General features: G+C 43.5%; 1 protein-coding gene across 1 annotated transcript in view; it reads left to right on the plus strand.

Moving 5' to 3' along the window:
- UNC80 (unc-80 subunit of NALCN channel complex) overlaps positions 1-25523 on the plus strand; it is a 196890-nt gene that overhangs the window by 138603 nt on the left and 32764 nt on the right. The window contains exons 43-51 of the mRNA XM_090041688.1: positions 3539-3719; positions 6111-6379; positions 7989-8123; positions 9132-9270; positions 10647-10743; positions 14287-14457; positions 14664-14756; positions 17296-17331; positions 24080-24280. Coding sequence (XP_089897814.1) covers positions 3539-3719; positions 6111-6379; positions 7989-8123; positions 9132-9270; positions 10647-10743; positions 14287-14457; positions 14664-14756; positions 17296-17331; positions 24080-24280 — 1322 coding nt within the window. The remainder of the gene's footprint in view (positions 1-3538; positions 3720-6110; positions 6380-7988; positions 8124-9131; positions 9271-10646; positions 10744-14286; positions 14458-14663; positions 14757-17295; positions 17332-24079; positions 24281-25523) is intronic.

Genomic DNA, 25523 nt, shown 5'->3' on the forward strand with positions numbered 1-25523 from the left:
CACAGTCCTCTGGGGGAGGGATGTAGAAACAACATATAAGGCTGTGTCTGAAGTGATGTGTGCCTTTTGTGAGCTGTGTCTCTCTTGGAGCAGTAGTGTCTGAAAGGCTCTGGCTTGCCAGTTAGTCTCTTGCTAGCTAGCCTCTTTTCTTGTAAGTTGCATCCAATCCTTTCCTACTTACCCTTGCCTACAATTCCTATTGTTATTCCTATCCATTCCTTTCAACTTATTCTTCCCCCAAAATCATGTTATTTGTTTTTGTTAGTCTGCCTTGATTCTTTCCCCCCACAAAAAGAAATCTGTGTTTTCTCTGACAGTGTGTCATCACTGTGCAGGAAAGCACAACATACATTTTACACACACACACACACACACACACACACACACACACACACACACACACACACACACACACTTTGCAGCATACCAAACATTATGAAGCGTGCTGAAAAAGCAGGTACCACGTCTTCTGGCAGGGGAGGCAGAGGGGGCAGAGGGAGAGCTGCAAGTTCTCTCCACCCCAAACATAAATGCACCTTCTTTCCTAGCAGCAATGAGTCTTCTGCTGCTAGTGGAGTAAGGAGGTGGTAGCGGTGCCTGCACCTGCACCACCACCACTAACACCACTAACCAGCAGCAGCATGACATTCACCACCCCAATTTTAGCTCCCAGCCTGAGCCTTTCAGTGCCAGAGGAGGAGCTGGATCTGGTAGCAGAGGTGCTGAGGGCCATAGCAAAGGAAATCCTGGGGAAGGAAGGGGACTCTGAGTTTGTGCTCCACATTCCTCAAAGTTCCCCTAGGGGCAGGTCTCCTTCTCTGGAAGGCACTTTGGAGGAGGTTGTTGGGGCAAGTGGCTCAGCTTCTCCCGTTGTTGTGCCTCTGCCTGCTGAAGAGAGGGATAAGGCAGGATCTCCACCCTCAACCCAGAAGCAGATGAATAGTGTAGTGTGGGATCATTTTGAGGTGGCAGATGATACCATGCATGCTACCTGCCAGTACTGCTGAAGGCAGATCAGCTGGGGCAAGGAGGTGAAACACTTCACCACCATGGTGATGCTGCTGCATTTCATGAGGCAGCACCCCCCTTGCCCTTTTTCCTTCACAGCCTGGCACCAGTGGGAGCATGCCCAAAAAGAAGTCCCCATCTTGCTCCAAAGCCCCCAACCTCAAGATGCAGAGGCAGGCCACCCTGGACCAGTGGGGGAAAGGTGAAGACAAAGCAGGCCATGTTCCCAAGGCGAGCTAGGTCACCCAGAACACTGGGGAGATGCTTGCTTTGGATGGCCAGCTCTTTTCCTTTGTTGAGCGCCCAGGGATCAGGTGGCTCATGGCCCCATTGTACCAAGTGCCCACATGCATCACCTTTAGCAGGACAGTGGTGCCGTCCTTGTATGAGGCATGCAGGGAGTACTTGAGGGAGGAGCTGCGCAAGGCAGGTCCTCAGGCAGCCTTGCATTTCACCTCGGACATCTGGAGTAGCCAGGGTGGAGAGCATGCCTACCTCTCTCTCATGGGGCACTGGTGCAATCAGTCAGGGTGACAATGGGCTCTACTTCAAGCCGAGGTGATGGATGAGTCCCACATAGCAAGGGAGATCCTGGTGGCCATGAGCTGCATGGTGCAGGGGTGGCTCATTGGGCATGGTGAGCTCATCCATGGGTTCACTGATAATGGGGCCAATATGGTCAAGATGGTGCATGATGCCAACTTTGTTGGCATCTGCTGTGTGGCACACAAGTTCCACTTCATAGTCAGGGACACCTTGGAGAGGGGCAGGGCTCCTGGTGATGGCACTGTCACTACCAGCCTGCTCATTTCGAAATGCAGGAAGGTGGCGGGCTACTGCCACCAGAGCATCAAGTTGGGCAAGATGCTGCAGGACAAACAGGCAGAGCTGAGCATCCCACAGCACAGAATCATGCAGGATGTGGAGACTCAGTGGAACTCTGTATACCTGATACTGGAAAGGCTGGTAGAGCAACAGAAGGCCATCCATGAGATGGCCTTGATCGAGGAGATTGGGATCAGTGGCCCCCTTAACAAAATGGAGTGGGATACCATCTCCCAGCTCTTGGTGGTTCTCAAGCCACTTCTCAAGACCACCAAGACCCTCAGCGCTGGCAATGCCCTCCTTAGCTAGGTGATCCCCATAGTGAAGAAGCTTGAGAATGAAATGAAGAAGTTCCAGGGGATTGATGTTCTTGGCTGGGGCAGGCCACTGTCACCAGAGGTGCAGGCACTGGTGAACCAGCTGAAGGAGGACATCAAAAAATGGCTGGATCCGTTGTGGGTTCAGTATGGTCCATGGGTGCAACCCAGGGTGAAGGGGAGTGTCTGCAGCAGCAAAACCCTCAATCACTGGATGGAGGTGCTGGTGAACAGAGCAAGGGAGGCAGAAGGGCAGAGGAAGGGGGGATGTGCAATAGGGGGATCCACCTTCCTGTGCCAGCACTCCAGCCATAAGCCAATCTCTTCCACCACAGCTGCTGCCAATGTGGGCCAAGGGCGTGGCTTCAGTGTTGTGGTTCACAGGCCCCAGACCCCACCATCAGGCAGGTAGTGTGGAGGTCTCAGTAGGTACCTATCTCACCAAGATTGTGGAGCCACTGCACTGTGACCCCTTGGCCTATTGGATAACCCATAGTCAGGTTTGGCAGGATCTGGTCACAGTTGCCCAGGATCACCTGTTCTGTCCGCTGACCAGTTTCCAAGCAAGAGGGTGTTCAGCATTGCTGGGAATGTTGTGACACCCCACCAGACCTCCTTGGATCCTGGTTTGGTGGAGTAGCTGGTGTTCCTGAAGGTGAACCTCCAGCTGCTGCGGTTCCCTAAGCTCCAGGTGCAGACAGACTGAGTGCCACCCTACACACACCACACCTATTTGCTTTTTTAATTTGCTTTCAGATCCTTGAGGTGCACTTTCACAGAAACCCCTGCACCACTCTGCCTGAAACCTGGCAGACCTTAGACCCTATGCCCATGCAAGAGGCTACCATCCCTGCTGTTTTCATCCTGCTCTGCCTTAACACATACAAGTGATGCGAGTTCTGCTTTCAACAGCTTGAGGTGCACTTTCACAGAAACCCCTGCACCTATCTCCTTGTACCTTGGCAGGCTTCATGCCCTCAGAAGGGGCTACCATTCCTACTGTTTTAATCTGAATCTGCAAAAAAAAAAGGACAAAATTATAGGTATTTTAGTGATTCTCCACTATAATCAATGGCTGAATCTCCGAATCAGCACTGAAGCTCTGAATCTGAATTGGCCAAATTGAATCAGGACAGTGATTCAAATCACTGAACCAAATCACCATCCCTCCAAATCAGCCAAATCTGAATCCAAAGTGAATTCTTGCTGCTTCACACAGGCCTACTAAAGACCATCAAGAGCATAGTTATTTAAGGCCACTTGCACCCCAGGCTTTCTACCTTTTCTTTACACTTAGAGATAAAAATAATCTTAAAAGGCTTGTATTCTGTTTAAAAAGCTTTCTGACTGACATGATTTTGCTCCACGTGTGTCCCTTTCTCTGCCAGGTGTTCACCCGCAAGCTGGAGGAAGTAGGGCGAGTGTTGTTTCTGATATCACTCACCCAGAAAATCCCTACTGCCCACAAACAGTCCCACGTCTCTATGCTCCAAGAGGACCTTCTGCGCCTGCCTTCCTTCCCAAGAAGTGCCATTGATGCAGAATTCTCACTTTTCAGTGATCCTCAAGGTACTGGGGGAAGCCTTTGGTGGGGTTTGCAATGCATGTCTTTGCATATTGAACTTGGCACCAGGGTCTGTATTCAAACAAAAAGCACATAGACTAGTAGCATTTCCAAACAGGAACATTATCCTGATGTGGGGACATAAACATAACTGTGGTAAAGATGCTGCAGCATAGCATCATTCATTAATTAAAAGCCTGGACAGGACAATCATGTAAATTAACACCAAGAGTCAGGGTGAAAAAACAATCAGCTTTTGCTAGCATCAGTATAGTCCCTTGCCATTAGGTGGGAGTAGAGTAGATCATAGCCTGCTTGCATTGACCTTGTGTGCAGATAGCATCTATACCAGAGTAATTGCAGCACCTATACCAGCATACCTTACACAAGAACCTTTCCTCTGTTTTTTTTCGAGATCAGTTCTATGGATTTGAGTAAAATACATTGGTGTAGGAGTTATCTGTCCACTTCCATCCTGAGGCAATCATTTGCTCAGTACAAACAGGCTGTGACTTATTCCCCTGTCTGTTTCCTCTGTCTGCTTTTTATCCACAATACTGTAAAGGATGGTCTCAGTTCCACTGATGTAAGCATGTTGAAACTATTCATGCCCCTATTACCTGATCAAATCCCTAGTGGAGTTAATGGGAATCTTTCCATTAGCTTCTGTGGACATTGGATCAGGGCCTCAGTTACATGCATCTATGCGCCCTGATTACTATTATTAGGGCCATTTTTTTCTAAAATGTGGGTGCAGATTTCAGTGCCCACAAAATCTGAAGCCTGTATTTTTATAGTTGTGTATGTGATATGGTTTATACTAGTTAAATAACTTCACATACCAAAGAGGTAATTATGTATGACAAGTTTCAACTTACATGTGCAAATATGGGCTGTGCTGTCAGAGTGGGTACATGTGCAGATTTTGCAGGAGATATTTAGGGACTGTGTCTTTACACAAGATAACCCTTAAAGATAGCTAGGATTTCAAACCAAACTTTGGCTTAGGTGAAATCATCCACTGCACTGGAGGCTGTAATTTTCATTGAGTGGTGAACATTGACAGGTTGTGTCACTTGATATGTGTTGGACTTAAAGGCACCCCCTTTCAGAAGCTGCACTATAAGAACCTGTCATTGTCCTGTACTGGGATATCCTTGACACTCATAGCCTGCAACTTCTGAGCTGTATGGGTGTTTTGTGTTTTCTGTTTGTTTTGACTTCATGTACTGTCCTGTAGAAAAGACATCCAGTGCCACTTGTTGAAATTTCACCATAAATCCACACGTAATTGTGTGATAAAACCCAGGGTGCTCTCAGAGATACACGCTTGGTATACATAAAGTTGACACTGTAAACCTATTTGTCCCCCACTCTGCTGGACAGGCATGCCTACATTATTAATTTGCCCAGAAATCACAGTTTATCATAGGTACTTCGGAATAGTAACAGAAAAAACAAAAGAGTGTATTACAAGGAAACAACAAATAGTATAGAAAGTAGTGATCAAAGGCTTTCACACAGAGTATGGTAAAATAAAATGAACTAATCTTTACATAACATTCAGACTACCACCTATCCCTCATAAAAATTTCTGTGACCATCTTCTGGGGTCAACCTCCTCGTAGTCACAGCTAGGCCCTCAGCTGGGGACCTACATGTCCCCTTACTTCACAGGAACACCCCCTAGCAGTCACTGCCAACAGAATATTTCCCACAGCCTCCCCCCTCCACCTACCTTAAGGAGAGCCAGGGAATCCTCTAGAGAGTTTCTGCCTGTGGATCCATGGCCGGCAGAAGGTAGTTTCTTTTTTTTGAACTGGAGGATTTATGTCACAATTCACAGAGAACAAGGATTGTTGTGGTTCTGTAGCTAATACTGGCTGCTTATCTGGCTCCTGAACCAGGAGTGAGTGTCACTGATCTTAAGGTAAAAATACAGTATTGATCCTCATGCCTTTCCTATAAATATACATCAGATCAGACAAGCTGCCAGTGGTGTGTGCAAGCTTTGATCTTCTATAGCTTAAAAGAGAATGGAGAATCAAATGAATTTTAAACTAGTGGGATAAAGATTAGTAACGCCCTATGATACCTATCACCTTTGTACTTATGAGCCTTTTATGCCCTTTGAAACACAATTGGTCAAACTCTGTTGATATTAATGAAACTAAGGCACAGGTGAATTTGATTCCAATCCTACTTTAAAAAGCACCTGTAGCCAAAATACAAGTAGCCAAAGTGGTAATCTATTTTGGTGGAATCTATTTTGCAAGAATCTGTATGAAGACACTTGGTCAGCATGTTCCTTCCTTTGAGGATGTTATCAGACTAGAAATGCTTCTTTGGACAAAAGTTATTAATTAAGTTACATGTTGCTTGCATTGTTCTTACAGCTGGGAAGGAGCTCTTTGGCCTTGATACTCTTCAGAAAAGCCTGTGGATTAAGCTCTTGGAGGAGATGTTTCTTGGTATGCCCAGCGAGTTTCCTTGGGGGGATGAAATCATGCTTTTCCTAAATGTCTTTAATGGAGCCTTGATCCTGCACCCAGAGGACAGCGCTTTGCTGAGGCAATATGCTGCTACTGTCATCAACACTGCTGTGCACTTCAACCATCTATTCTCCCTCAGTGGATACCAATGGATCCTTCCCACCATGCTGCAGGTGAACCTCTTCTTTCTCAGCTACCATTGAGAACTGAAGATTAACAACCTACTGGCTGTCCTTCCACTAAGCAAAAAGCAGGAGACTTTAAAATTATTCTGTTTCATCAGCTAAAGCTATAATAATCAAGCCTATTAGTGTTTAGTGATATCCATTGTTAAAAGGGCTTTATCAACAATAATCCTCAGAGGATTGGTATGTATTTAACACACTTAACTTCTCCTTTATCCACATGGGAAAACCAATGTGAAAAGGTGAAATGCTTTGCCGCGGCTCACAAAAAGTCTGTTATTGTTTTGAGCTACAAATGAGCCCACAGTGTGCTAAGGGCTATCCTCTAATAGACAAGATAAAGTCCCACCCCATAGAGTATGCAATAGAAAGGCTACCAGGGTAAATGCACATGCTGCTGAGGCAAATGCACATGTTTAACTATGCCCAAGTCCCATTGAGATCAATGGAATTGGGTCTATGAAGATGAACAAATAGATGTTGTGTAGAGGAGGAGCAACATACAATATCCCATAGACAATATTTTTTTTAGTAAGTAAATATCAGACATCTCTGCCTGCACTTCCATGATTAGCTGGCTTCATACCATCACAATCCACATGCACAAAGTGCCATGCATCAATTTTTTGCTTTGCTCATAGTTCAACTGTCCATGATTTAATCACCCTTGTTCTGCTCCTTCCCCTAGAGCATCCTTACCTATATTGGGTTCCACCAATTTCTTTGTACATTGTACATAAGGCATACATTAGTGCCAATCACAACATTGCATATTCTGAAATATTAAACAGGCTACAGATCTTTCCAATGTTTTGGACTGTTTGTAGTCTAAGTAGAGTTAGTCCCTTCACCTTCATGAACCTAATTGCTGTGATAAAGTACAGCACAATTCCCATGCAGCTCTCACATGGTGATACGTTTTGGAAGCCTGCACAAAGTCTGAAGAGTTCGGCTTTACTGGGTACTGCTGAGGGACTAATGAAATGCACCCAGATCTAGCCTATGGACTAAAACGGCAGCTGCTCCCTTTCCGTACCTCCTTGAATGGGTTCTCAATTGTCAGTCCCAAACAGGTTTCCTTATCTTTGGCTTAGCCCCAAATTCCATTCTCCGTAGGTACGGAGTTCACCCACTCTGTGTGCATCTCAGGTCCTTTTTTTCAATTTCTGCTCATGACCACCCAGGGTTTTCTGGCTTCTGGAGGATCCCCCATGTATCCTCTGCAATGGAGTGAATTTCATCCTGTAGACAAGAATTTATTATGGCTCATTGTCTTCATATAGCAAGAATAGTATATTCCTTGTGTTTTTTAGGCAACCTGCTGCTTCAGTAGGGAAATGAAGCAGACAGGCTATTAAAATGGACAAAATAAGGAAATGTAAAAAGGAGGCTCAGAGGTAATGATATTGTTTATGAAGCTCTGAGGGACAAATGTTTATTAAATCCTGCATCTAGTCAGACACCCTTGGTACAGGATTCCTGGGCATTTAGGAAGGAAATATTGTTTTCTGGGCCCAAAATATATTGCAGAGTTCACTGTTTGTTCATTTCTTAAAAATTGAAGCAGTATCTTTATCTCTTTGTTTCCCTTTCCAAGGTATATGCTGACTATGAAAGCAACCCTCAGTTACGCCAAGCAATTGAGTTTGCCTGCCGCCAGTTCTACATTCTGCATCGCAAGCCCTTTATCCTACAGCTATTTGCTAGTGTAGCTCCTCTTCTGGAATTCCCCGTGAGTAAAAAACAATCCTTAGTTTTCTAGTGGAGAACCTGGATATGAAAATGTCATGTTAGACTGTGTCAGAAGCCTTACTAAAGTCCAGGTATATTTTGTCTACTGTTTTTTCCTCCTCTGCCGAAGTAATTAACCTGTCAAAGAAGGGAATCAAGTTGGTTTGGCGTGATTCATTCTTAACAAATATATTCTGGCTGCTAGTGATCATCCCTTAAGAACCTCTTCTTGTTGTCTTTAATATCCCTTGCCTTGTATTTCACTTTTCACCTTTGCTTTGCTGATTTTGTCCTTATACATTCTTTCTTCTCCTTGGTAAAGTTTTTTTAATGATATACCTTTCTTTGCATACCTGTATGTTTAGCTTCATTTTTGAGGTAGCTACAAAGCTCATTGTATAGTTCCCTCAATCTCCTGTAGCTCCTCTAGTCTTCCACTGAGTTGGAATATTTTTTTTACTGAACCTCTAATGCTAAGTTCTTTAAGAATTACCAGCCCTCCTGGATACCATTATTCTTTGATATTTCTGTCTGTGGGACCTTCTATATGTCTGAGTTGGTTCATAGCAAAGACACTGGTTGGCATGACCCCGTTAAGGCACTGCAGCCCCCTCTTTCCCCTTTTCCCTTACTGCAGCCCGGGTCAGCCTGTCTGCTGGGGAGCAGAGGGGAGGGGGCTGCAGTGGTGGCCCCTAGAGCTGGCAGACCCTGGCTGTGGGGAAGGGACAGAGGGAGGAATTAACCCTTCTTCCTGCCCCCTTCACCTTAACAGGACCATGCTGAGTTGGTTGTCCCACAGAGTGGAGAGGGGGGCTCTGTTCCATGCTGTGGGGGGACATCCACAAATGGAAAAAGGTTGAAAACCACTGTTTTATATGATTACGCTCTAGAACTGAACTGGCACGTAGTTAATAAACTTGGTAAAACTGAACTGTCTATATCTGCAAATAAAAACTGTGGGATTGCAGAGTCTTGAAAAATCAATAATCTGTGGGTGTCATTTAAACAGGATGCCACAAACAATGGACCCAGTAAAGGGGTATCAGCTCAGTGCCTGTTTGATCTGCTGCAGTCTCTAGAGGGAGACACACCTGACATTTTGGACATCTTAGAGCTGGTGAAAGCAGAAAAGCCTCTCAAATCATTAGGTGAAAACAAGGCTTTTTTATTATCCCCTTCATTTGTCAGGTTTTTATGTACTATCTATCTGTTATGTTAATGAAATTTGTCCTGGAAATTTTTTCTTGAATGGGACAACACCAGTTTCTTACATTGTTCCTGGTTTCCAGGACTGGGTTTGTCTCATTACATTACATGAATTCCATGAAGACAGAATCATGTATTTATTTCATTGAGCTGAGCTAGGAAATCTGAAATGAGCTACTAGCATTTTGAATGTTATCAGTGGGGAAAGGGATGAAAAATAGGCTGCATCATTCAGACCAGATCAGTGCTATTCACCTGCTCTGCTGCATGCTGAGTGAAAACAAAAGCATCAACTCCTCTGGACAGAATTGCCTGGCAAGTGATGGATACCAGTCTGGAGTTCTGTGGTGTTGCTGATATACTGAAATGGTGTAGCATCGTAGAGCAATGCTACAAATCATAATATACAATAGACTAGGGTTTTTTCCTTTTTTCTGTAACACATTGCAATTTTCTATTTGGCACCTCTTTTAAAATTGTTAATAGATCTTCTCGAGAGTTGTTTCCTTTTTAAAAGAAAATAACACAAGAGACATGCTTTATTATTACCCCAGCTGGATTTTCAGAAATAAAATTTCTCTCAGACTGCTCATTTAAAATGAGCATATAGGCCAAAATGTTTATTGCTTAGTATCTTCTGTCTGAAAATCTATAAAGTCTGTAAAGTTGGGTGCTTAGAAATTAAGGCATTCATAGTGTAAAATGTATGAAAACCTGAGTCCCATTTTCAATAGAGGTTTATTCTCCCAAACACCTAAGTCTTGTTGACTGTTAGTGATATTTAAGCTCCCAAGTGCTTTTGAAAATTTTACTCAAAATTACTAATTGATTTTGAAAATGTAGGCCAGTGAGGCACCTCTGTCAAAGTCTCATGATTATCAGAAATAGAAAAAGTCACCTTCCAGTGTCATATTTTATGCCATTTTTAGCAAGATAGCTACTACCAGTAGGAAAATGAAAACACTTTAATATTTAAATGGATGTGTGTATGTGCATGCATGCGTGTGCATGTGTAACTCAGTTCACTTATTGTGGAAGAACTCAAAACACGATGTAAATGGCGCATAGGGTATTGAATTTCACCTAATGAGAACAGTTTTCTTACCTGCTGGGAAAAACAATGGGAAGAGGGTTTGATTTTCTTTTTTTATATGGTACATTTTTTAAGGAGCAAAACCCAGCTGGGAATGTACAATGTGAGAAGCAGAACACTTGGAAAAAAAAACATCTTCAAATTAATTCTGTCTGCTGCCTATCTTACCTCAACTTACTTCTGTTCAGTTTTCATATTTCTACTGATATTTTTCTGTCCTTTTAGATTTCTGCTATGGAAATGAAGATCTGACCTTTTCTATCAGTGAAGCCATCAAGCTGTGTGTAACAGTGGTGGCATATGCTCCTGAATCATTCAGAAGGTACTTCACTCTAACATTCAAAAGGGGTTGGGGGGGGCTGTTTGTGTGTGTGTGTATGCGTACATATGTATTTTCAAAATATATAACATATTTCATTCCCCTGCCTGAGAAAATCATACAGTGCTTAGATGTACTGTTACAAAAATGACACCAAATATGTATTTCCTTTAGGAAATGATTTAGTCTCCATACTAGTGGTTCCCACTTCCCAATCTGTTTAGCCTCAGGGCACCCCTGCATAAATTTTCTGAATTTTGTGGTATCCCAGTTGAAAATCACTGATCTAAATTCATAAAAGATATGGAGCTGGGCCTTGAGGCTAAGAAAGTTGAGAATCACTGATCTGGTTGGTGCACTTCAGGGCGGCAAGGCCAGGACCTCACCCTGCTGTGTCCCACTCTTTTCACTGTCTGAACCTTCCCACCCCTGGGTCTGTACCTTAGGGGGCAAGGGCAGCCCCCACTGCTGAGACTGGTCCTGCAGGGTCTTCATGCCTTTAACCACCCCCATGACCTCTTCTACCAACCCTGGGAGTATGGGAGGAATGGAGGGGACAAGTCAGGCTGCAAACCTCAGCTCCGTGTGTGTCCACCTGCCCACACACTCACAGCTCAGTGTTTTGCTGGGAGCATAGAGGGGATGGGGACGGACAAGCACAAGAGCTATCTGGGTGGGGGGAAAGGGTGAGAAAAGACAGCAGAAGTCCACAGAAGACCAGCTGAAGCAGACATAGAGTGCTGGATGGAGGCAGATAGCATTTACCTCCTCGCCCAGGGGGATCTTGCAGCACACTGCTGTTGCTCTAGTGTGCTGTGGCACAGCCTTTGGGAATCACTGGTTTATTCATATTTGGATAGTATTAGGTAGAAGGATACATACAGACAAGCAGAAGTGGAGGCAAAAGTTCTATGAGGACATTCCAAGCCCTTCTTTTTAAAAGAAAGTACTTTGCCTCCACACAATTTTCCCTTAAACAATACCAGTGAGTTTTATTGCTGGAAAAAAGTGCTTCATTTATAACATTTCTCAGAGCTCAACTTAATATTGACCATGAAACTAATGCATTCCTATTCTTGCAAAGGAGCTTCATTGAATACAGGTAGTTAGGACCTTGTTTTCATCTTTCATTTGAAAGAAAACACTTGGAGGAGGAAGTGCTGTGTCTCAGGCTGTGCTTAGCTGCTGGTCATAGGTGCCAAGTACATTAGGGAAGCCTGTCCCTAATTGGGCAGGACAGTCCCAAAATGGGAACATCAAGTCCTGATCCAGGGTTGCGTGACTTCAGGACAGCATTTGTCTCAGATTCCCACTATCATGTAGGGATCCAGGTTTTTCATTTACCACTGAAAAATGTGGGAAACAGTGGGTTTCCCCTTGCATGGTGGGAGAGGCTGCAGGGAGCAGAACACAGGAGGCACCACATGCACAAGTGTGTGAGCACACATGCATATGGCCAGGAATACAGCCCCAGGCAGTAGTGGAGAGCAGCTCTCCCAGCTGTCTGCAGGTGAGTGTATTGCAGTGGGGCCCACAGTGAGGGAGGGAGTGGGGCAGGGGCTGGCCCTGGGAGTGCTGCCCAGCCAGGGTTGTGGATAGAGCCAGGTTGGGAAGTGGGATAGAGCCACAGGCAACTCATCCAGGGGGTGGATGGGCAGCTCCCAGCTACTGTGCACACTCCTGGGGAGAGGGACATGGAGGGGCAGAGCCCCCTAGATTTGGTTACAGGACGGGGGCAGATACAGGCTGCCTGTTGCAGCCTCAGGGCTCCTCTCCCTGCTGCCATGGTGAGGTGCCCCCTGCCATGGTGATGTGGCAACATGCAGTTGTTCCCTCCATTGCTGCCAGGTGAACAGGGTGCACCTCACCATGGCAGTATGGCCAGTGCGGGGCTCCTGGGGCCAGGGCAGCAAGGTGGGGAGCCCTGAGCCTGCAGCAGGCAACCTGAATCTGCCCCCACCCCTTCACAGGCTCCGCTCTGCTCCAGCCATGATGTGGTGGGGGAGGAACAACACATCATCTTAGGCCCCCTGCCAGCAAAAATACTATAAGAGTCAGTGCCAAGGTTCCCTCTAAGGTGTGCATTTGCGCAGCCATGCAAAACTAAAAGTCTGGCCACACACAGACTTTTCAAGGCTGTGCACCGGGAGAGGAGCTGAAGGTAAGCTCTGAGGTGAGGCGAGGCAAGGTGGGAGTGGAGGCCTGGCATGGGCTCCGCCGGCTCCGGAAAACTGCTCCGCTCCCCTGCATCGCTTCAGGGAGTGAGGAGGCACGTGGCGTCAGGGCTGGGGAGTGGAGCAGTTCCCCAGAGCCAGCAGAGCCTGACTTGGGGCAGGCAGCAGCTCTTCCCTGAGGTGAAGCAAGGCAGGAATGGGGGCTGGGGCTGGGGGCTGGCATGGCCTCCACTGGCTCCAAGGAACTGCTCCACCAGCTCCGGGGAAGTGCTCCACTCCCTGGCCCTGACACCACGTGTCTCCTCGCTCCCCAGCCCCAGATTCCCAGCCCCAAGCCCCCAGCCTCTGGCCCCAGCGTCCCGGCCCCAGCCCCCTTCAATAAGTGTCCCTCGCCAGACCAAGGTGGCGCACTCACGGACCGCTACTTCTTAGAGGGAACATTGGTCAGCACCTATGATGCTGGTAGAGGACTGAGTCCGGAGATGTAGGTTCTATTCCTGATAGCCACTGTGTGACCTTGTGCAAATCACTTAGCACTTGTATACCTTGTTTAATCCTATCTGGAAAATGGCACAGATAAAGTGAGTACAGCACTGTTTGGTATCACCAGGGACACTCCCAAGATATGGAGTACATGCTGCCATCAAACCACCTTCAATGGGAGAGAAGGGGAATTGTGTGGGGCAAACATTCAAGACCAGAGGTCCCTTTGCTTAGAGTCTAGGAGGACTGCTCTGATATTATGCCTGGTTAGAGATTTCAGGGAATCCTTCAGAATTCAACCCTACCCAAGAACACAGCTGCCAAGCCACCCATAACCATGTTGCTAGAACATTGGGGAGAGATGGTAAGATGGGGAGAGAAGCATTAAGTATGTGCTCTGTCTAGCCAGATCCCATCAGCCATGGGCAAGATAGGGACCACACTCTTGTTTAGGGCCTGTGCAGTTAGGGGCAAGATGAAGAAAAGGAACAGAGAATCAAAAAGGAGGAGACAACAAAGACAAAGGAAAGAAAGTTAGGAAACAATGAGGGATGGAACTTCAAGTGAGGAAACGGGAAAGAAAAATCTCTGGGAGGGAAAATGAATTAATACAAATGAGATAAAGAATTTTAATCAAATTTGCAAATTGTGTTAGTACACATGCATAGATCTCAAGATTTCTCCCAGCCAGGAGTCTCCCAGCCAAGTACTCAAGCCTGGCCCAGCTTAGTGAGCAACTGCAATGAAATCACAGTCCACTCTGAGATCCAGGGACCCCTGGAATTGTCTCAGACCCTTAAACCTCTGCTAGAAGTGAATTCACTCTGCAGCCCTTATAGTTCCAGCAAGATTGACAGAATGAAGCTTTCTGTGACTTTTATTGCTCTAGCCTCCAGATGCTGATGGTTTTGGAAGCACTAGTTCCCTGCTATCTGCAGAAACTGAAGAGGCAGACCTCACAAGTCGAGACTGTAACAGCTGCTCGTGAGGAAATTGCTGCAACTGCTGCCCTTGCCACATCTTTGCAGGCCCTTTTGTACAGTGTGGAAGTCCTCACCAGGTAACCACCATGGCAGAGAAATTTCAGACTTGCTGAACATTATAGACTACAGGAGGTGCAATTACAATGTACAGCATATCAATTTATAAAAACCGTGGTTAGTCTTGGTAAAACCAGCACTAGATTTTATCAGATCATGACTGAGGATTTAGAATGCCTCTAAAATTCAGTCTGGTTCAGTCTTCAAAGTGATCATTTCTTTACAGACCCATGACTGCTCCCCAGATGAGTAGGTGCGACCAAGGCCATAAAGGTACCACAACAGCCAACCACACCATGTCGTCAGGGGTGAACACCAGGTAATCCTTGGGGCATTCCTTTTACTCTATTTCTTCTACCATACCAGCCTTTGGCCCGAGTTATGTGGTACTATGTCTGTCCTGGGAGAGGCATGGTATGTATTGGTAGCATATATGAAAGAGCAGACTGTTTCTGAGGATCTGGTGGGCTGAAGGGAAAACAGTGCAGAAAAGAATGTCTAAATAATGCCTCTTTTCCAAGATTCTCATATTAGAGCTGTATGACTGAGCTGGAGACTGGGATATCAGGATAGAGGAAGCTCAATTTGGTCTCCTTTGCCCCAGTGCAGAATATATTGACCAGAGTAAAAATGCAGTGTATTCTAGGCTGTTTTTTTCTTCCTTCTGAGCTTCTTGTCAGACAGGCAGTTGGACAGACCTGATGTGAACAACAGGAGCAAATGTGCACAGTCCTTCCTGTCTTGTTACCAGAATCAGTGTCATTTACTTATAGGAGTGCGTTCCTGTCGTTTGAATAGAAATTAACAGGATTTTGCTTTTTCACTGTTGACTTCCTGCTTTTCTTTTTGGTAATCTCTTCTCAGTTGCCTTTCCCTAAGCTTTGGTTCAAGACCATTTTTGAAGCTTGAGACAGCTAAAGCATGGACTGGCTGATGATGTGTGAAACTGAAGTTATTGGCTGTATTTTTTTCAGCTTGATTAAAATAAATAGATCCATGCAAGGGAAATTAGGGAAGGCAAGATTGTATAGGAGTTTAGCTAAAATCAGATTCACTCTTCAGTACTGCCCTGTGACTCTTTGACAAAGCAACTTTTAGGATATGCACAAAACTTTCAGATTAGTTGCTAAACTATAAGAGAAGATGATAAAGAGCACCACAAAAACCTTTGTAAATATCTGGATTTATGAAATATTGGGGTGTGTGCTACCAGCTAACATACAAACAATAGTTTCCTTTATTAAAGAGCCTGACACTTTGGCGTAATTCAAGTCTAAGCTACAAGGATGGTTGAAAAAGATATTACAATACAGACGTTACTAAAAGCTAAGGAAAATTCTTCTTTGGTACATTAGTGATAGAAACTTGTGTTTCTCTAGTTAAAGATTCTGTTCTGAATTCACTTCCCCTGATGCACCTATGAAGTTTAGATGGCAACTGTTACGTGTGTATGCACACGCAGTGAACAATCCAGTGTAAGCCTATGGGCTCTATGGCTAGGTACAGACATTAAAAAATCCCAAGGTAGAATTGATCTAAGACTAAGTTATGTGGTTTTCTGTAATCATCGAATTTTAGTTTGGTAGCAAGCAGAACACACATACGCCCTCTGGTGGAGGGGGAGGGCAAATCTTAAATGAGTTCTGCCATTTTTAAACCAGATTGTGTGCACCAAACTTCTGTTCTGTTAGGGGTAAAAACTGGCCTTTAGGACTATAGAGAGACCCACTCTCCGAAAATATATTTTCTAGAGTGATTCTTGTGCTGTGTCCTCGCACTGAAGTATCTAAGTCTGCAACCCGTTCTTTTAGCCTATCAGACCAGAGTGTAGCATCAAATAGATGTGTACCCTATAAAACTCATCCAGTAATTAGTGGAATCAGTTCATTAAGTTTTGGGACTGCTGTACCCATCTGCTGACTCCAGACTTAAAAAAAGGGAATATCGGGCTGTAGTTTTAACTGCATCTTGTCACATTGTTATATTGCTTGTCTACAAAGTCTCAGACAGTGTGGCTAGACAGTTCTCTTAGTTTATGCGTCCAGACTTTCCTGCTACAAAACATTCAATTTTCTAAAATTGATTAAAAGTATTTTTCCAAAGATTTATGTTAGTTTTCCTCTTTGTGACAGACTATCACTGGCAAGAACAGGAGTGTAATGCTACGAGAACCAGTCTGTGTTCCTGCCTTGAAAGTGTTTGGCAAATGATATGATGCTTGTTTAACCATTCATGGAAAAGAAAATGAACTGAATACTCTAAGTGTTTCCTTGCTAGCTGAAATCTGTTCTTAAAACAAACAAATTATTAGTATGGAGACTAAGGGAAATATGTTATAGCATAGCTTGGTGAGATACCCCAGCTGGAAGACTGGCAAAGGAACTTGTTTCATCCTATTTCTACAATGACAAAGCAAGAAGAGAGGTAGTTTTGAGAAGAGTGATGAGAGGAAAAAACCTCTCTTATGAAGTGAGGTTAAAAAGACTGGGATTCTTTTCTTTGGAAATGAGATGACTGAAGAGGCATAATGAAATAATGCAAAATACCAGGTGGCACAGAGAACATGTATCTTATGTTTTCCCTATATCAGAATATAAAATTAAGGGAACAGTAGTAAACACTTGAAAAAGAAAGCATTGAATGGCAAAACTATATGCCTCAGAGTGGGAGTCAATCTCCAATTATTTGGGGATAGAAATTAGGGATTTCCCTAGAGGTAGACACACTCTTATCTGTCTAATGTAGGGTTTCCTCCACCACTTTTTGAACCATCTGGTCCTGGTCACTGTCAAAGGATCTGACCCAGTATGGCATTCCCTGAGCACTTGTTTCTAATGGCAATGTCTTGATTTTCCCAGGTACCCAGAACAGGGAGCCAAACTGCACTTCATCAGGTACAGTAATATATGCATTTCAAATCTCTGGCCACTTGGGATGGGCTCCTTCAAGATGGTTTCCCAGTTTATTGGGTTCTACTTTGCTGCAACAGAGACAAGGGAGTCTGTTTAAGGGGAAACTAGCAGTATTTCATTTAACATGGATAATTCTTAAGAGAGGCCTGCTGTGTCTCTCTCTCCTTACTACAAATGCCAACTGCTTTATCTTCCCTCTCTGTTGCCGTGAGGGGTCAGGCCAACGCTCAGGATCTCAATATTGCATGGTTAGACAGGACAGTGTGGTGTACAATTGCACATATACAAACATACAAATCAATTAGATACATACACATGCACACTACCAGCTCAGGCACATACACATGGAAACCAGCCTAGGCCTATCACCAATTCAAGCACATACACTATACACCCCAAAAGTTAGACACAGATCACTAATTCATATACCATGCACACAATGCCATATATATGTGTGTGATATATGAATACACACACACACACACACTAGCAACTCAGATACACACATGTTCAAAATAACCAGTCTAGGTTCATGCACACCTATCATCAGTTTAAGCCTGTACACGCTACACACACCAAATTTAGACAGAATCAGTTACCAACACCTGTACATCCAATACACATACATGGATTACCAATTCATATATCGCACACACACAATGATATCTGTGTATGTGTATGTGTATGAGTATATGTGTGTGTGTGTGTGTGTGTGTGTGTTCACTAATTCATGCACATACCACCCACCTACACATACATACAGGCAAGTTCCTATGTTGGGTGTTGTGATATGTGTGTGTGTGTGTGTGTGTGTGTGTGTGTGTGTATGTGCTTGGTGTACTTGGGACACCTGGGGAAAAGTTAAGGTAAGAAAGTAGGGAGTGAAAGTCACCAGGACCGGGATTAGAACCAGTAGACTAGAGGGGCCTGGGTTGAAGAACTGAGGCTCGGCAGTAACTTTAGGTTAATTGATCTTAATTGATTAAAAGACAACTCCCAAAGCCTACAGAACAGGGAAGCAATGCTGGCACACAGACTGGGACTGGAGCCATAGCTTTGGGGGAGCTGAAAAGGTAGGTGGGGAGAGGGAAAATGGGACTAAGGGGAAGTGTGGGTGTTAAAGAGCGGCTCTGGGTGTGGGGAGCCAGAGAATGGCTCTGGGGCAGCTAGAGAAGTTGCAGGGAGTGGCATTAGGTGCTGGGAGCTGGAGAAAGGCTCCAGCTGCTGGAGAAAACTGAAGGACAGCCACGATGACCTGGGAATCTCTGAGGAAGGGGTGACTAAAGAATGTGCAAGGAAAGCCTGTAAACAGAGAGACAGACAGCAGAATAATCACAGTAAAAGCTGCAGGAAAGACTGAAAGGTGGCAGGGCAGCAGGAAAGCAAAGAATGGCAGCAAAAAGTCACAGGGAAAAGGCAGTACATGGTGCGGGAGGCTGAAAGGCAGTAGGGACAGCATGAAAGCAAAGACAGGCTGAGAGTGGCAGAAAAGGGGAGACTGAATTGGGATGAGATCAGGCAACTAGTGAGGGTGGGTGTTGGAGCTGAGAGAGAGAGAACGAGGCTAGTATTTAAGATAGAGAAGGGACTGGGATTCAGTAAAACATGATCCAACTTGGGGTTGCAAATGAGAGTGGTTTAATTGAACAGAGGAGATGGTGACACAATGTCTTATTGTTTCCCTTGTACCCACACACAAACACACAATGGCAGCAGGAGTTAGGCTTGGTGCAGGGGCTGAAGTCCGCTGAAATCCAGGAGGAGAGAGAAAGAGAGAGTCCAAACTGTAGGAGGATTGTGCAGGTAATATCTACCTATCCCAGGCTGGAAAGGGGTCCTTGTCCAGAGAGGGGTTGCTGGCAGGGCCTCTGGGTGGATAGGTGGTGTGGCATGGTGCTGGTTCAGACAGAGAGGGTGTCCCACTGGGTCTGTCTTCACTGCCTCTTTTTATAGGGGCACACTTTGTGTGACTTTAGTGACAGCAGGCATGCCCAGGCAAGGTCAGCCCCTGGTATACTGAGCATGTGTGCTCCATGCAGCGATGTGCAGTTTTGGGTGTCTGTAATGGTAGGGTACAATGGTAGAGTTGCTGTTTCTGCAGGGTCTTTTGTCTTTCAAATGGTGGGTTTTCTTGTTTCTGTTCCTGGGTGAGGTCTGTGGTTCCTGGATGAATCAATGTGAGGTGATGGCTCAGTCATTACAAGCCACTCAGTAGAGGCCTGCTACCATTGTATTTCAATCATTCCCTATCACACTCATTCATCCGGGAACTAATGTACATGGAAGGGATATGTGACTCATACAGTTGTGACACAGGGGATGCCCAGGCAGAGGACATAAGATGGAGAGACTTGACGTACAAAATGGAAACTTGTCATTACTTTGGTTCACTTACAAACACATGCCGAAACCATACAACATTCATATGAATTAACAAAAATCAATAAAAAAATGATAATACAACTGTAAGAATTAATACAACAATAGGAATCAATAGAAACCTAATAATGATACAGTATAAAACACTGGATATCCAAAACCAAAAACTTGCTACCAAAATAAAAATGTTAAAGCTTATCCTAAGTCTGAGCTCACTTATACTTATCTATAGGGAATAGAGAGAGGGAGAAAAATTCAGAAATGGTTGAGGAAGGAGAGGGAATGCATTTTAAAATAAATTTTAAAAAAGAGAAAAACTGGGGGTTTTGCTACAAAAAAAAAGAAGGAAAGTTAAGGAATCTTCAGGGCTTGAAAGTCAGTTCCAAATTTAAACTTTTCTGACAGAGGTAAAACTCAGTGTATCTCACCACTGGGCTATCTTCCTGATTTTGAGTTTGCAACATAGACAAGGAAGGCAAGAGGAGAGGACAGGAAAAACCTACCTGACACAAATATTTCTTTGGTTTGAGGTACTCTGTTTAGCTGCCTTCAAAAGAATGGCAATTGATTTGAGATCCCCTAAAGTATGCAAGTAATAATATTGTACTCGTTATGTTATTATGTTCTATCATGCAATGAAAACCAGGACTAATATGGGTCAGTTTCAACATAGATTCCATCAGTAACTTGGGCACTTGAAGCCTTTCAAAAGGTACAACTGGGAGCTGTGGGGTTGTTCCTTGAATTCATAGCAACTAAACATTAATAAGTCAAATTCTCTGGACTAGTCAAATATTATTCAGTATAGGGCCAAAGTAAATGGGGAGTAGACCAAAGATGCTTTTAAAGCCAGTTTTACTCTCTTCCAATTCTAGAGCTACCCTAGACTCATGTAAGTATAGCAGCCTTAAGGCTGCTCTGAATTGTCCCAGGATGCCTACAGTTTCAACAGGTAGTTCGGGCAGTCAATTATCACAAGGGCCCAGCCACATAGACTTTCACCCAGGAATTCCCTCTACGATTGAGATTGAGGGATCACAAATGACAGAGAGCCATTAGGCCCACTCTATTCCCCTACAACAGGGGTGGGCAATTATTTCAGGTGGAGGGCCGCTTACTGAGTTTTGGCAAGCCATTGAGGACCACGTCAGGCAGCCAGAGGCAGATAAATATTAATTTTCTAAATTTTTTAGGGGCCCCGTGGGCCAGATAGAATAACCTGGCAGGCCACAGCTGGCCCATGGGCCACATTTTGCCCAACCCGCCCTACAAAAAGAGGAATCTGTAGATGGCTCATCTCCTCTTTTGTGGATGTCTTGCATCTCTGGTGAATGAATTAGGAGCTACAGCAAGACTGGAAATGCAATCCAAAAGATTCTGTGACACCTTCTGCCATATATGGAAATTTTTGGATGAAAATTAACTAATTTGGAAACTTGGCTTTCTGTAATAATAATTTAGATTTATTGTTTAGCAAATGCTCACAATTCCTCTGTTTCTTATGTTTCTATGAACTGAATACCATTTTAATGACAATATACATTTACTATTTAGGTGATGACTTACTGCAGGTGCATGTAACTGTCACTTAGTCCATGAATGCAAACCAATTGATATAGATGCAGATGTATATCTGGGTTAATCATGATAATACATTTCCCTTGGAAAGCAAGCACTAGGGAATTTAAAAAATGGGAAATAATTATTTGTACTGCCTGCCTCATTTAGTTGTAGTTCTAATTCTCTGACCTTTAGTAGCGTGTATCTGAGATGAGAATTTTACCTTTGTATAGAAAAGGGTGACCTGGATATAGGCTAGATTCTGTCCTCAGGTGGGCAAATTGAGTTTCTCTTCAGTGGGAATCAGAAACACATATCCAATGGATGAACTGAGCTCGCAGAATAAAATAAGGTTTTGTTGGGATTCCTTCCCCGCCCCCCCCAGGATTATGTTAATGTCCATGTTTAGCCTCTTAATATTTGTGAATTATTTGGAAATCATGAAGAGCCTTAGTTTATGCAATCTGGAACTACTGCTGTTTCACAGTAATATGAAAACTTTATTTCCATAGGGTTGTATGTGTTGAGGTCACTGAACTTTGGAGAATTTACTTGTTGCTTCATAGATGACTTGATGTGTGTTATCAGTGAATGTTATGGGAAAATACTTTTATGCTGAATGATGAATAATGAAATAAGATCATAGGGGAGTAAATGGTAGATCTGCTGGTAGACATTTTTGTATGTTTTCCAAGGTGGAAGTACTTACGAGATAAAAAGTTATAATGGTATGGAGGAACTGAATTTCTGAAGTCAATATACAAGCTGGTTCTAGGTGATCTGACTTTCTTACTACTTCAGAAAAATGCCAGTTCAGCTACAGTGCTAGAAATGACTGACTTGCTGGAACTGGAAAAAATATTGTCTCATCTATAGTTAGCTTGAAATCAAGTGGTAGGTTGTTCTCGTTTTTGCAGACATCTATAGTAATTATTTTGAGGATTTCCTTTTGAGGCCTGGGATGTTTCCATTCAGATCTTTTTAGACTGTTATGGGAAAGGAATGGAAAAATTCTTTCTCTAATTCAAAAATGTAATTAACCCTTCTTCCTCCCCCTCCCCCAAACAACTCACAGCTATAAAGAGATATGGATTCAACTAACTAGATGTTTACAACAATGACAGAAAAGTACTTTTAGGTACTGACATCATCACTGCTAAGGGAAATGGTATTTTTATCCTATTTACTGTTTTGTTGTGTTAGCAAGTAGGAGCAGAAGATTTCATAGTTATCAAATAAGATATGAAATAAAAAGAATATGACCTTATTTGGAACAGAAGAAAGAGTAACTAACGTAACCAGATTAAAAAAAAACCTTGGGACCTGGTCTTGCTTGTCTTTACCAAAACAATTAGGTCTTCTCACAGCTACTGGCAAATATAAAGGCTCGTGGGCTGAGCCCTCACTGTATAACTTGTGGGGTAAAGTGATTTTCAGAGCTTCAGAAAGCACCATAGTACATAAAGAACTTCCACACTTTGTAAACCAGAAGAACATTTTTGCTCATCATTGTATAATAGTGGTGGAGACTTTGTTCTTGTGTTTTGACTTACATAGTAATGAAAAAATCATTCATATGCTGTGACGTTTAAAAAAAGTTAATGTTTTAATGTGACATCAGAGCTGTATGAGAGCTAAAAGGAAACACTTTTTTTACACTCTTTACAATTAACCTGTGTCAGAGCACTGACACAAGATATCACTAAGGTCAAGATTCTCTTGGGATTCTATAAAGAGCTGGTATTTATATGGATGATGAGATCATCCCCAAACACAGATTAAATTAATTAAAAATATATTAAAAAGTGTATAAATTTGCATGCTTGAAGTCATACATTATCCATTAATGGAAGGTGTTTCAGAAGAAGCTTCCCCCCTTGACTATGTCTCCCTCTACACATGCAGGCAATTGGATCTAATGCATGATCCAGACAATTGCACCTCCTGACATGCCACGCAGGGCTCCCAGCTGTGGGTGCCACACGGAGCCGGGACTCTTTGATTTTTTTATTCAGTGAAAAACATCACAGGAAGTCTTCAAGTGTCTGATTAACCATTTCCCATATTCTATGTAGAAGTTGAATGCTGCCAGGCCTTAGAAAGTTGATCTAGAAAACTCTCAGTGTGAACCAAAAAAAAAAAAAAAAAAGGAAAAAGGAAAAAAATGAAGCAACTGGGAGAAGCAAAATGAAGAATGTAACGAGAAATACCCATAAACAGCACAAGCTATATATATATATACACCAGTGGGAAGCGCATGCTGTTTTTAACAATTAAATGTGAAAAAGTTGTGCACAGAGACTAAAAATCCCTGGTATTGATCTGGTAACATTATAAAAAAGACAAAGAGAAGCTACTCAAGGTTAATGACATATTTTAAATGATTGCTGCCTGTTACCAGAAACCCTTCTCTGAAACTGCTGATGCTCACACTATTAATAGCTGAAAAAGATACTGTGCCATGATGATTTTAATAATGTAAAGCAGTGCTTCCTAATGTGCCTTTTGGTACAATTTACCGGTTTAGCATCCACATAAGTATATACATGCTGATGTATTCACTATACACCATATACCTATGTACACACATTCTGATCCCGTCAAAAGTCTCTTACTGGACTTGGAATTTCTTCTGATTTAACATGAGAATGTAAATAGCAGTACTATTAGAGCAGATGTCCTTCTATTAAAAGGCTGGTGATTCCTCTACCATGCAGTTTGTAGTTGTGGTCTACAGACAAGTTTATGTTGTAGAATATCTGATTTCCCTCTTAATGAGCCATAATTTTAGGTTGGCAGAAATTGCACATTCCCTTCTGAAGCTGGCACCTTATGACACCCAGACGATGGAAAGCCGTGGGCTCCGGCGCTACATCATGGAGATGCTGCCCATCACAGATTGGACAGCTGAGGCCGTGAGACCTGCCCTTATCCTCATCTTAAAGAGACTGGATCGTATGTTCAATAAAATTCACAAGATGCCTACTTTGAGGTGAGCAGGTATAACGGAAACCTTTGGGTCCGTTTCTGATGTTGCACGCCTTGAAGTAATGGTATGTCATTTTACCTGCATTTTACCTGCATACCAAGTAATGGTATGTCATTTTACCTGCATACCAAGTAACGGTATGTCATTTTACCTGCATTTTACCTGTATTGAATCCCAGCAAAAAAAAAATTCTCCTGTTGGTGTACGTGTATGTCATGTTTTTCGGGTGCCAGCTTCCAGTCTGCAATAGAGGAAATGCATATTTCATTAAGAATTACAAATCAAATTCAAGGAGATCAAACTTTTCCCTCTCCCCCAAAGTCTTCAGGCTATAAAGAATTTCATGATCTCTCCTAATTTAGTGTTTTGTCGTTTTAAAAAATAAAGTCAAATTATTGGTAAGGGTATTTATACAGTGCATTACTATGATACAAATATTGAAATGCTCTGTGAAAAGAATAAAAATAGTTTGGAATGATGATTACATCCAAGTGCTCCTGAATGTAGAAGACATGAGCTGAGCAAATGAATCTCCTTCAGGTGGTGACAACCAATGAAGTAATGTGGGAAGGGGAAGGAGGCTTCATGGAATAGTATTTAAGTATGGGATTTCTTAGTCTCTGAGTCACTGACAGGTGACCAACCAGTACATATCGGTGGTATAAAAATAGCCATCTTCTGGCTTTTTGGTGGCCCATGTGAAAGGATTTGGTGGTCTCAGTGCACTTCTCTATGGAAAATTTCCATATTGCAGAAACCTTCAGGACAGCTGGCTTTAGTTGCTAACCCTATTGTCAGTCTCAGCTGGGAGGCCAAAGACTGAAGGGTTTGGGGACTGAAATTCACACACTGAACTGAGATGGGGTGAATCATGGGGAAACAGTCTCTTCCTCCTGCCCCTTCCTCCTTTTGCCTCCAGCTGCATTCCCCTTCATTAAAACAACTAAGAGTCAGGTAGCCTGTAGGGGGGAACAGTTTTCCTGCTCCCCTTTCTTGTTGGTGCTTCTCGTTACTGTATCTGCCCTGCCTTTTTTGGATCACATTTTCTTCACCTCGGTCCCAAAGAATCTTCCAGACAATTTCTAAAAACCTTCCTCTTTTTTTAACCTGTTCACAGGTTGCTCATCTCCTGGAACCCCTGTTGTATTGTCCATGTAACATCACCTGCACCTCCACAAAGCCACCTAGCCATTTTTGCTCTTTCTTATAAACCAGGTACAGAGGCTACTGAGCCAATGATCCAAAT

This window comes from Crocodylus siamensis, chromosome 4 (assembly GCF_052110815.1).
Source record: "Crocodylus siamensis isolate JL-2025a chromosome 4, ASM5211081v1, whole genome shotgun sequence".
Lineage (NCBI taxonomy): Eukaryota > Metazoa > Chordata > Crocodylia > Crocodylidae > Crocodylus > Crocodylus siamensis.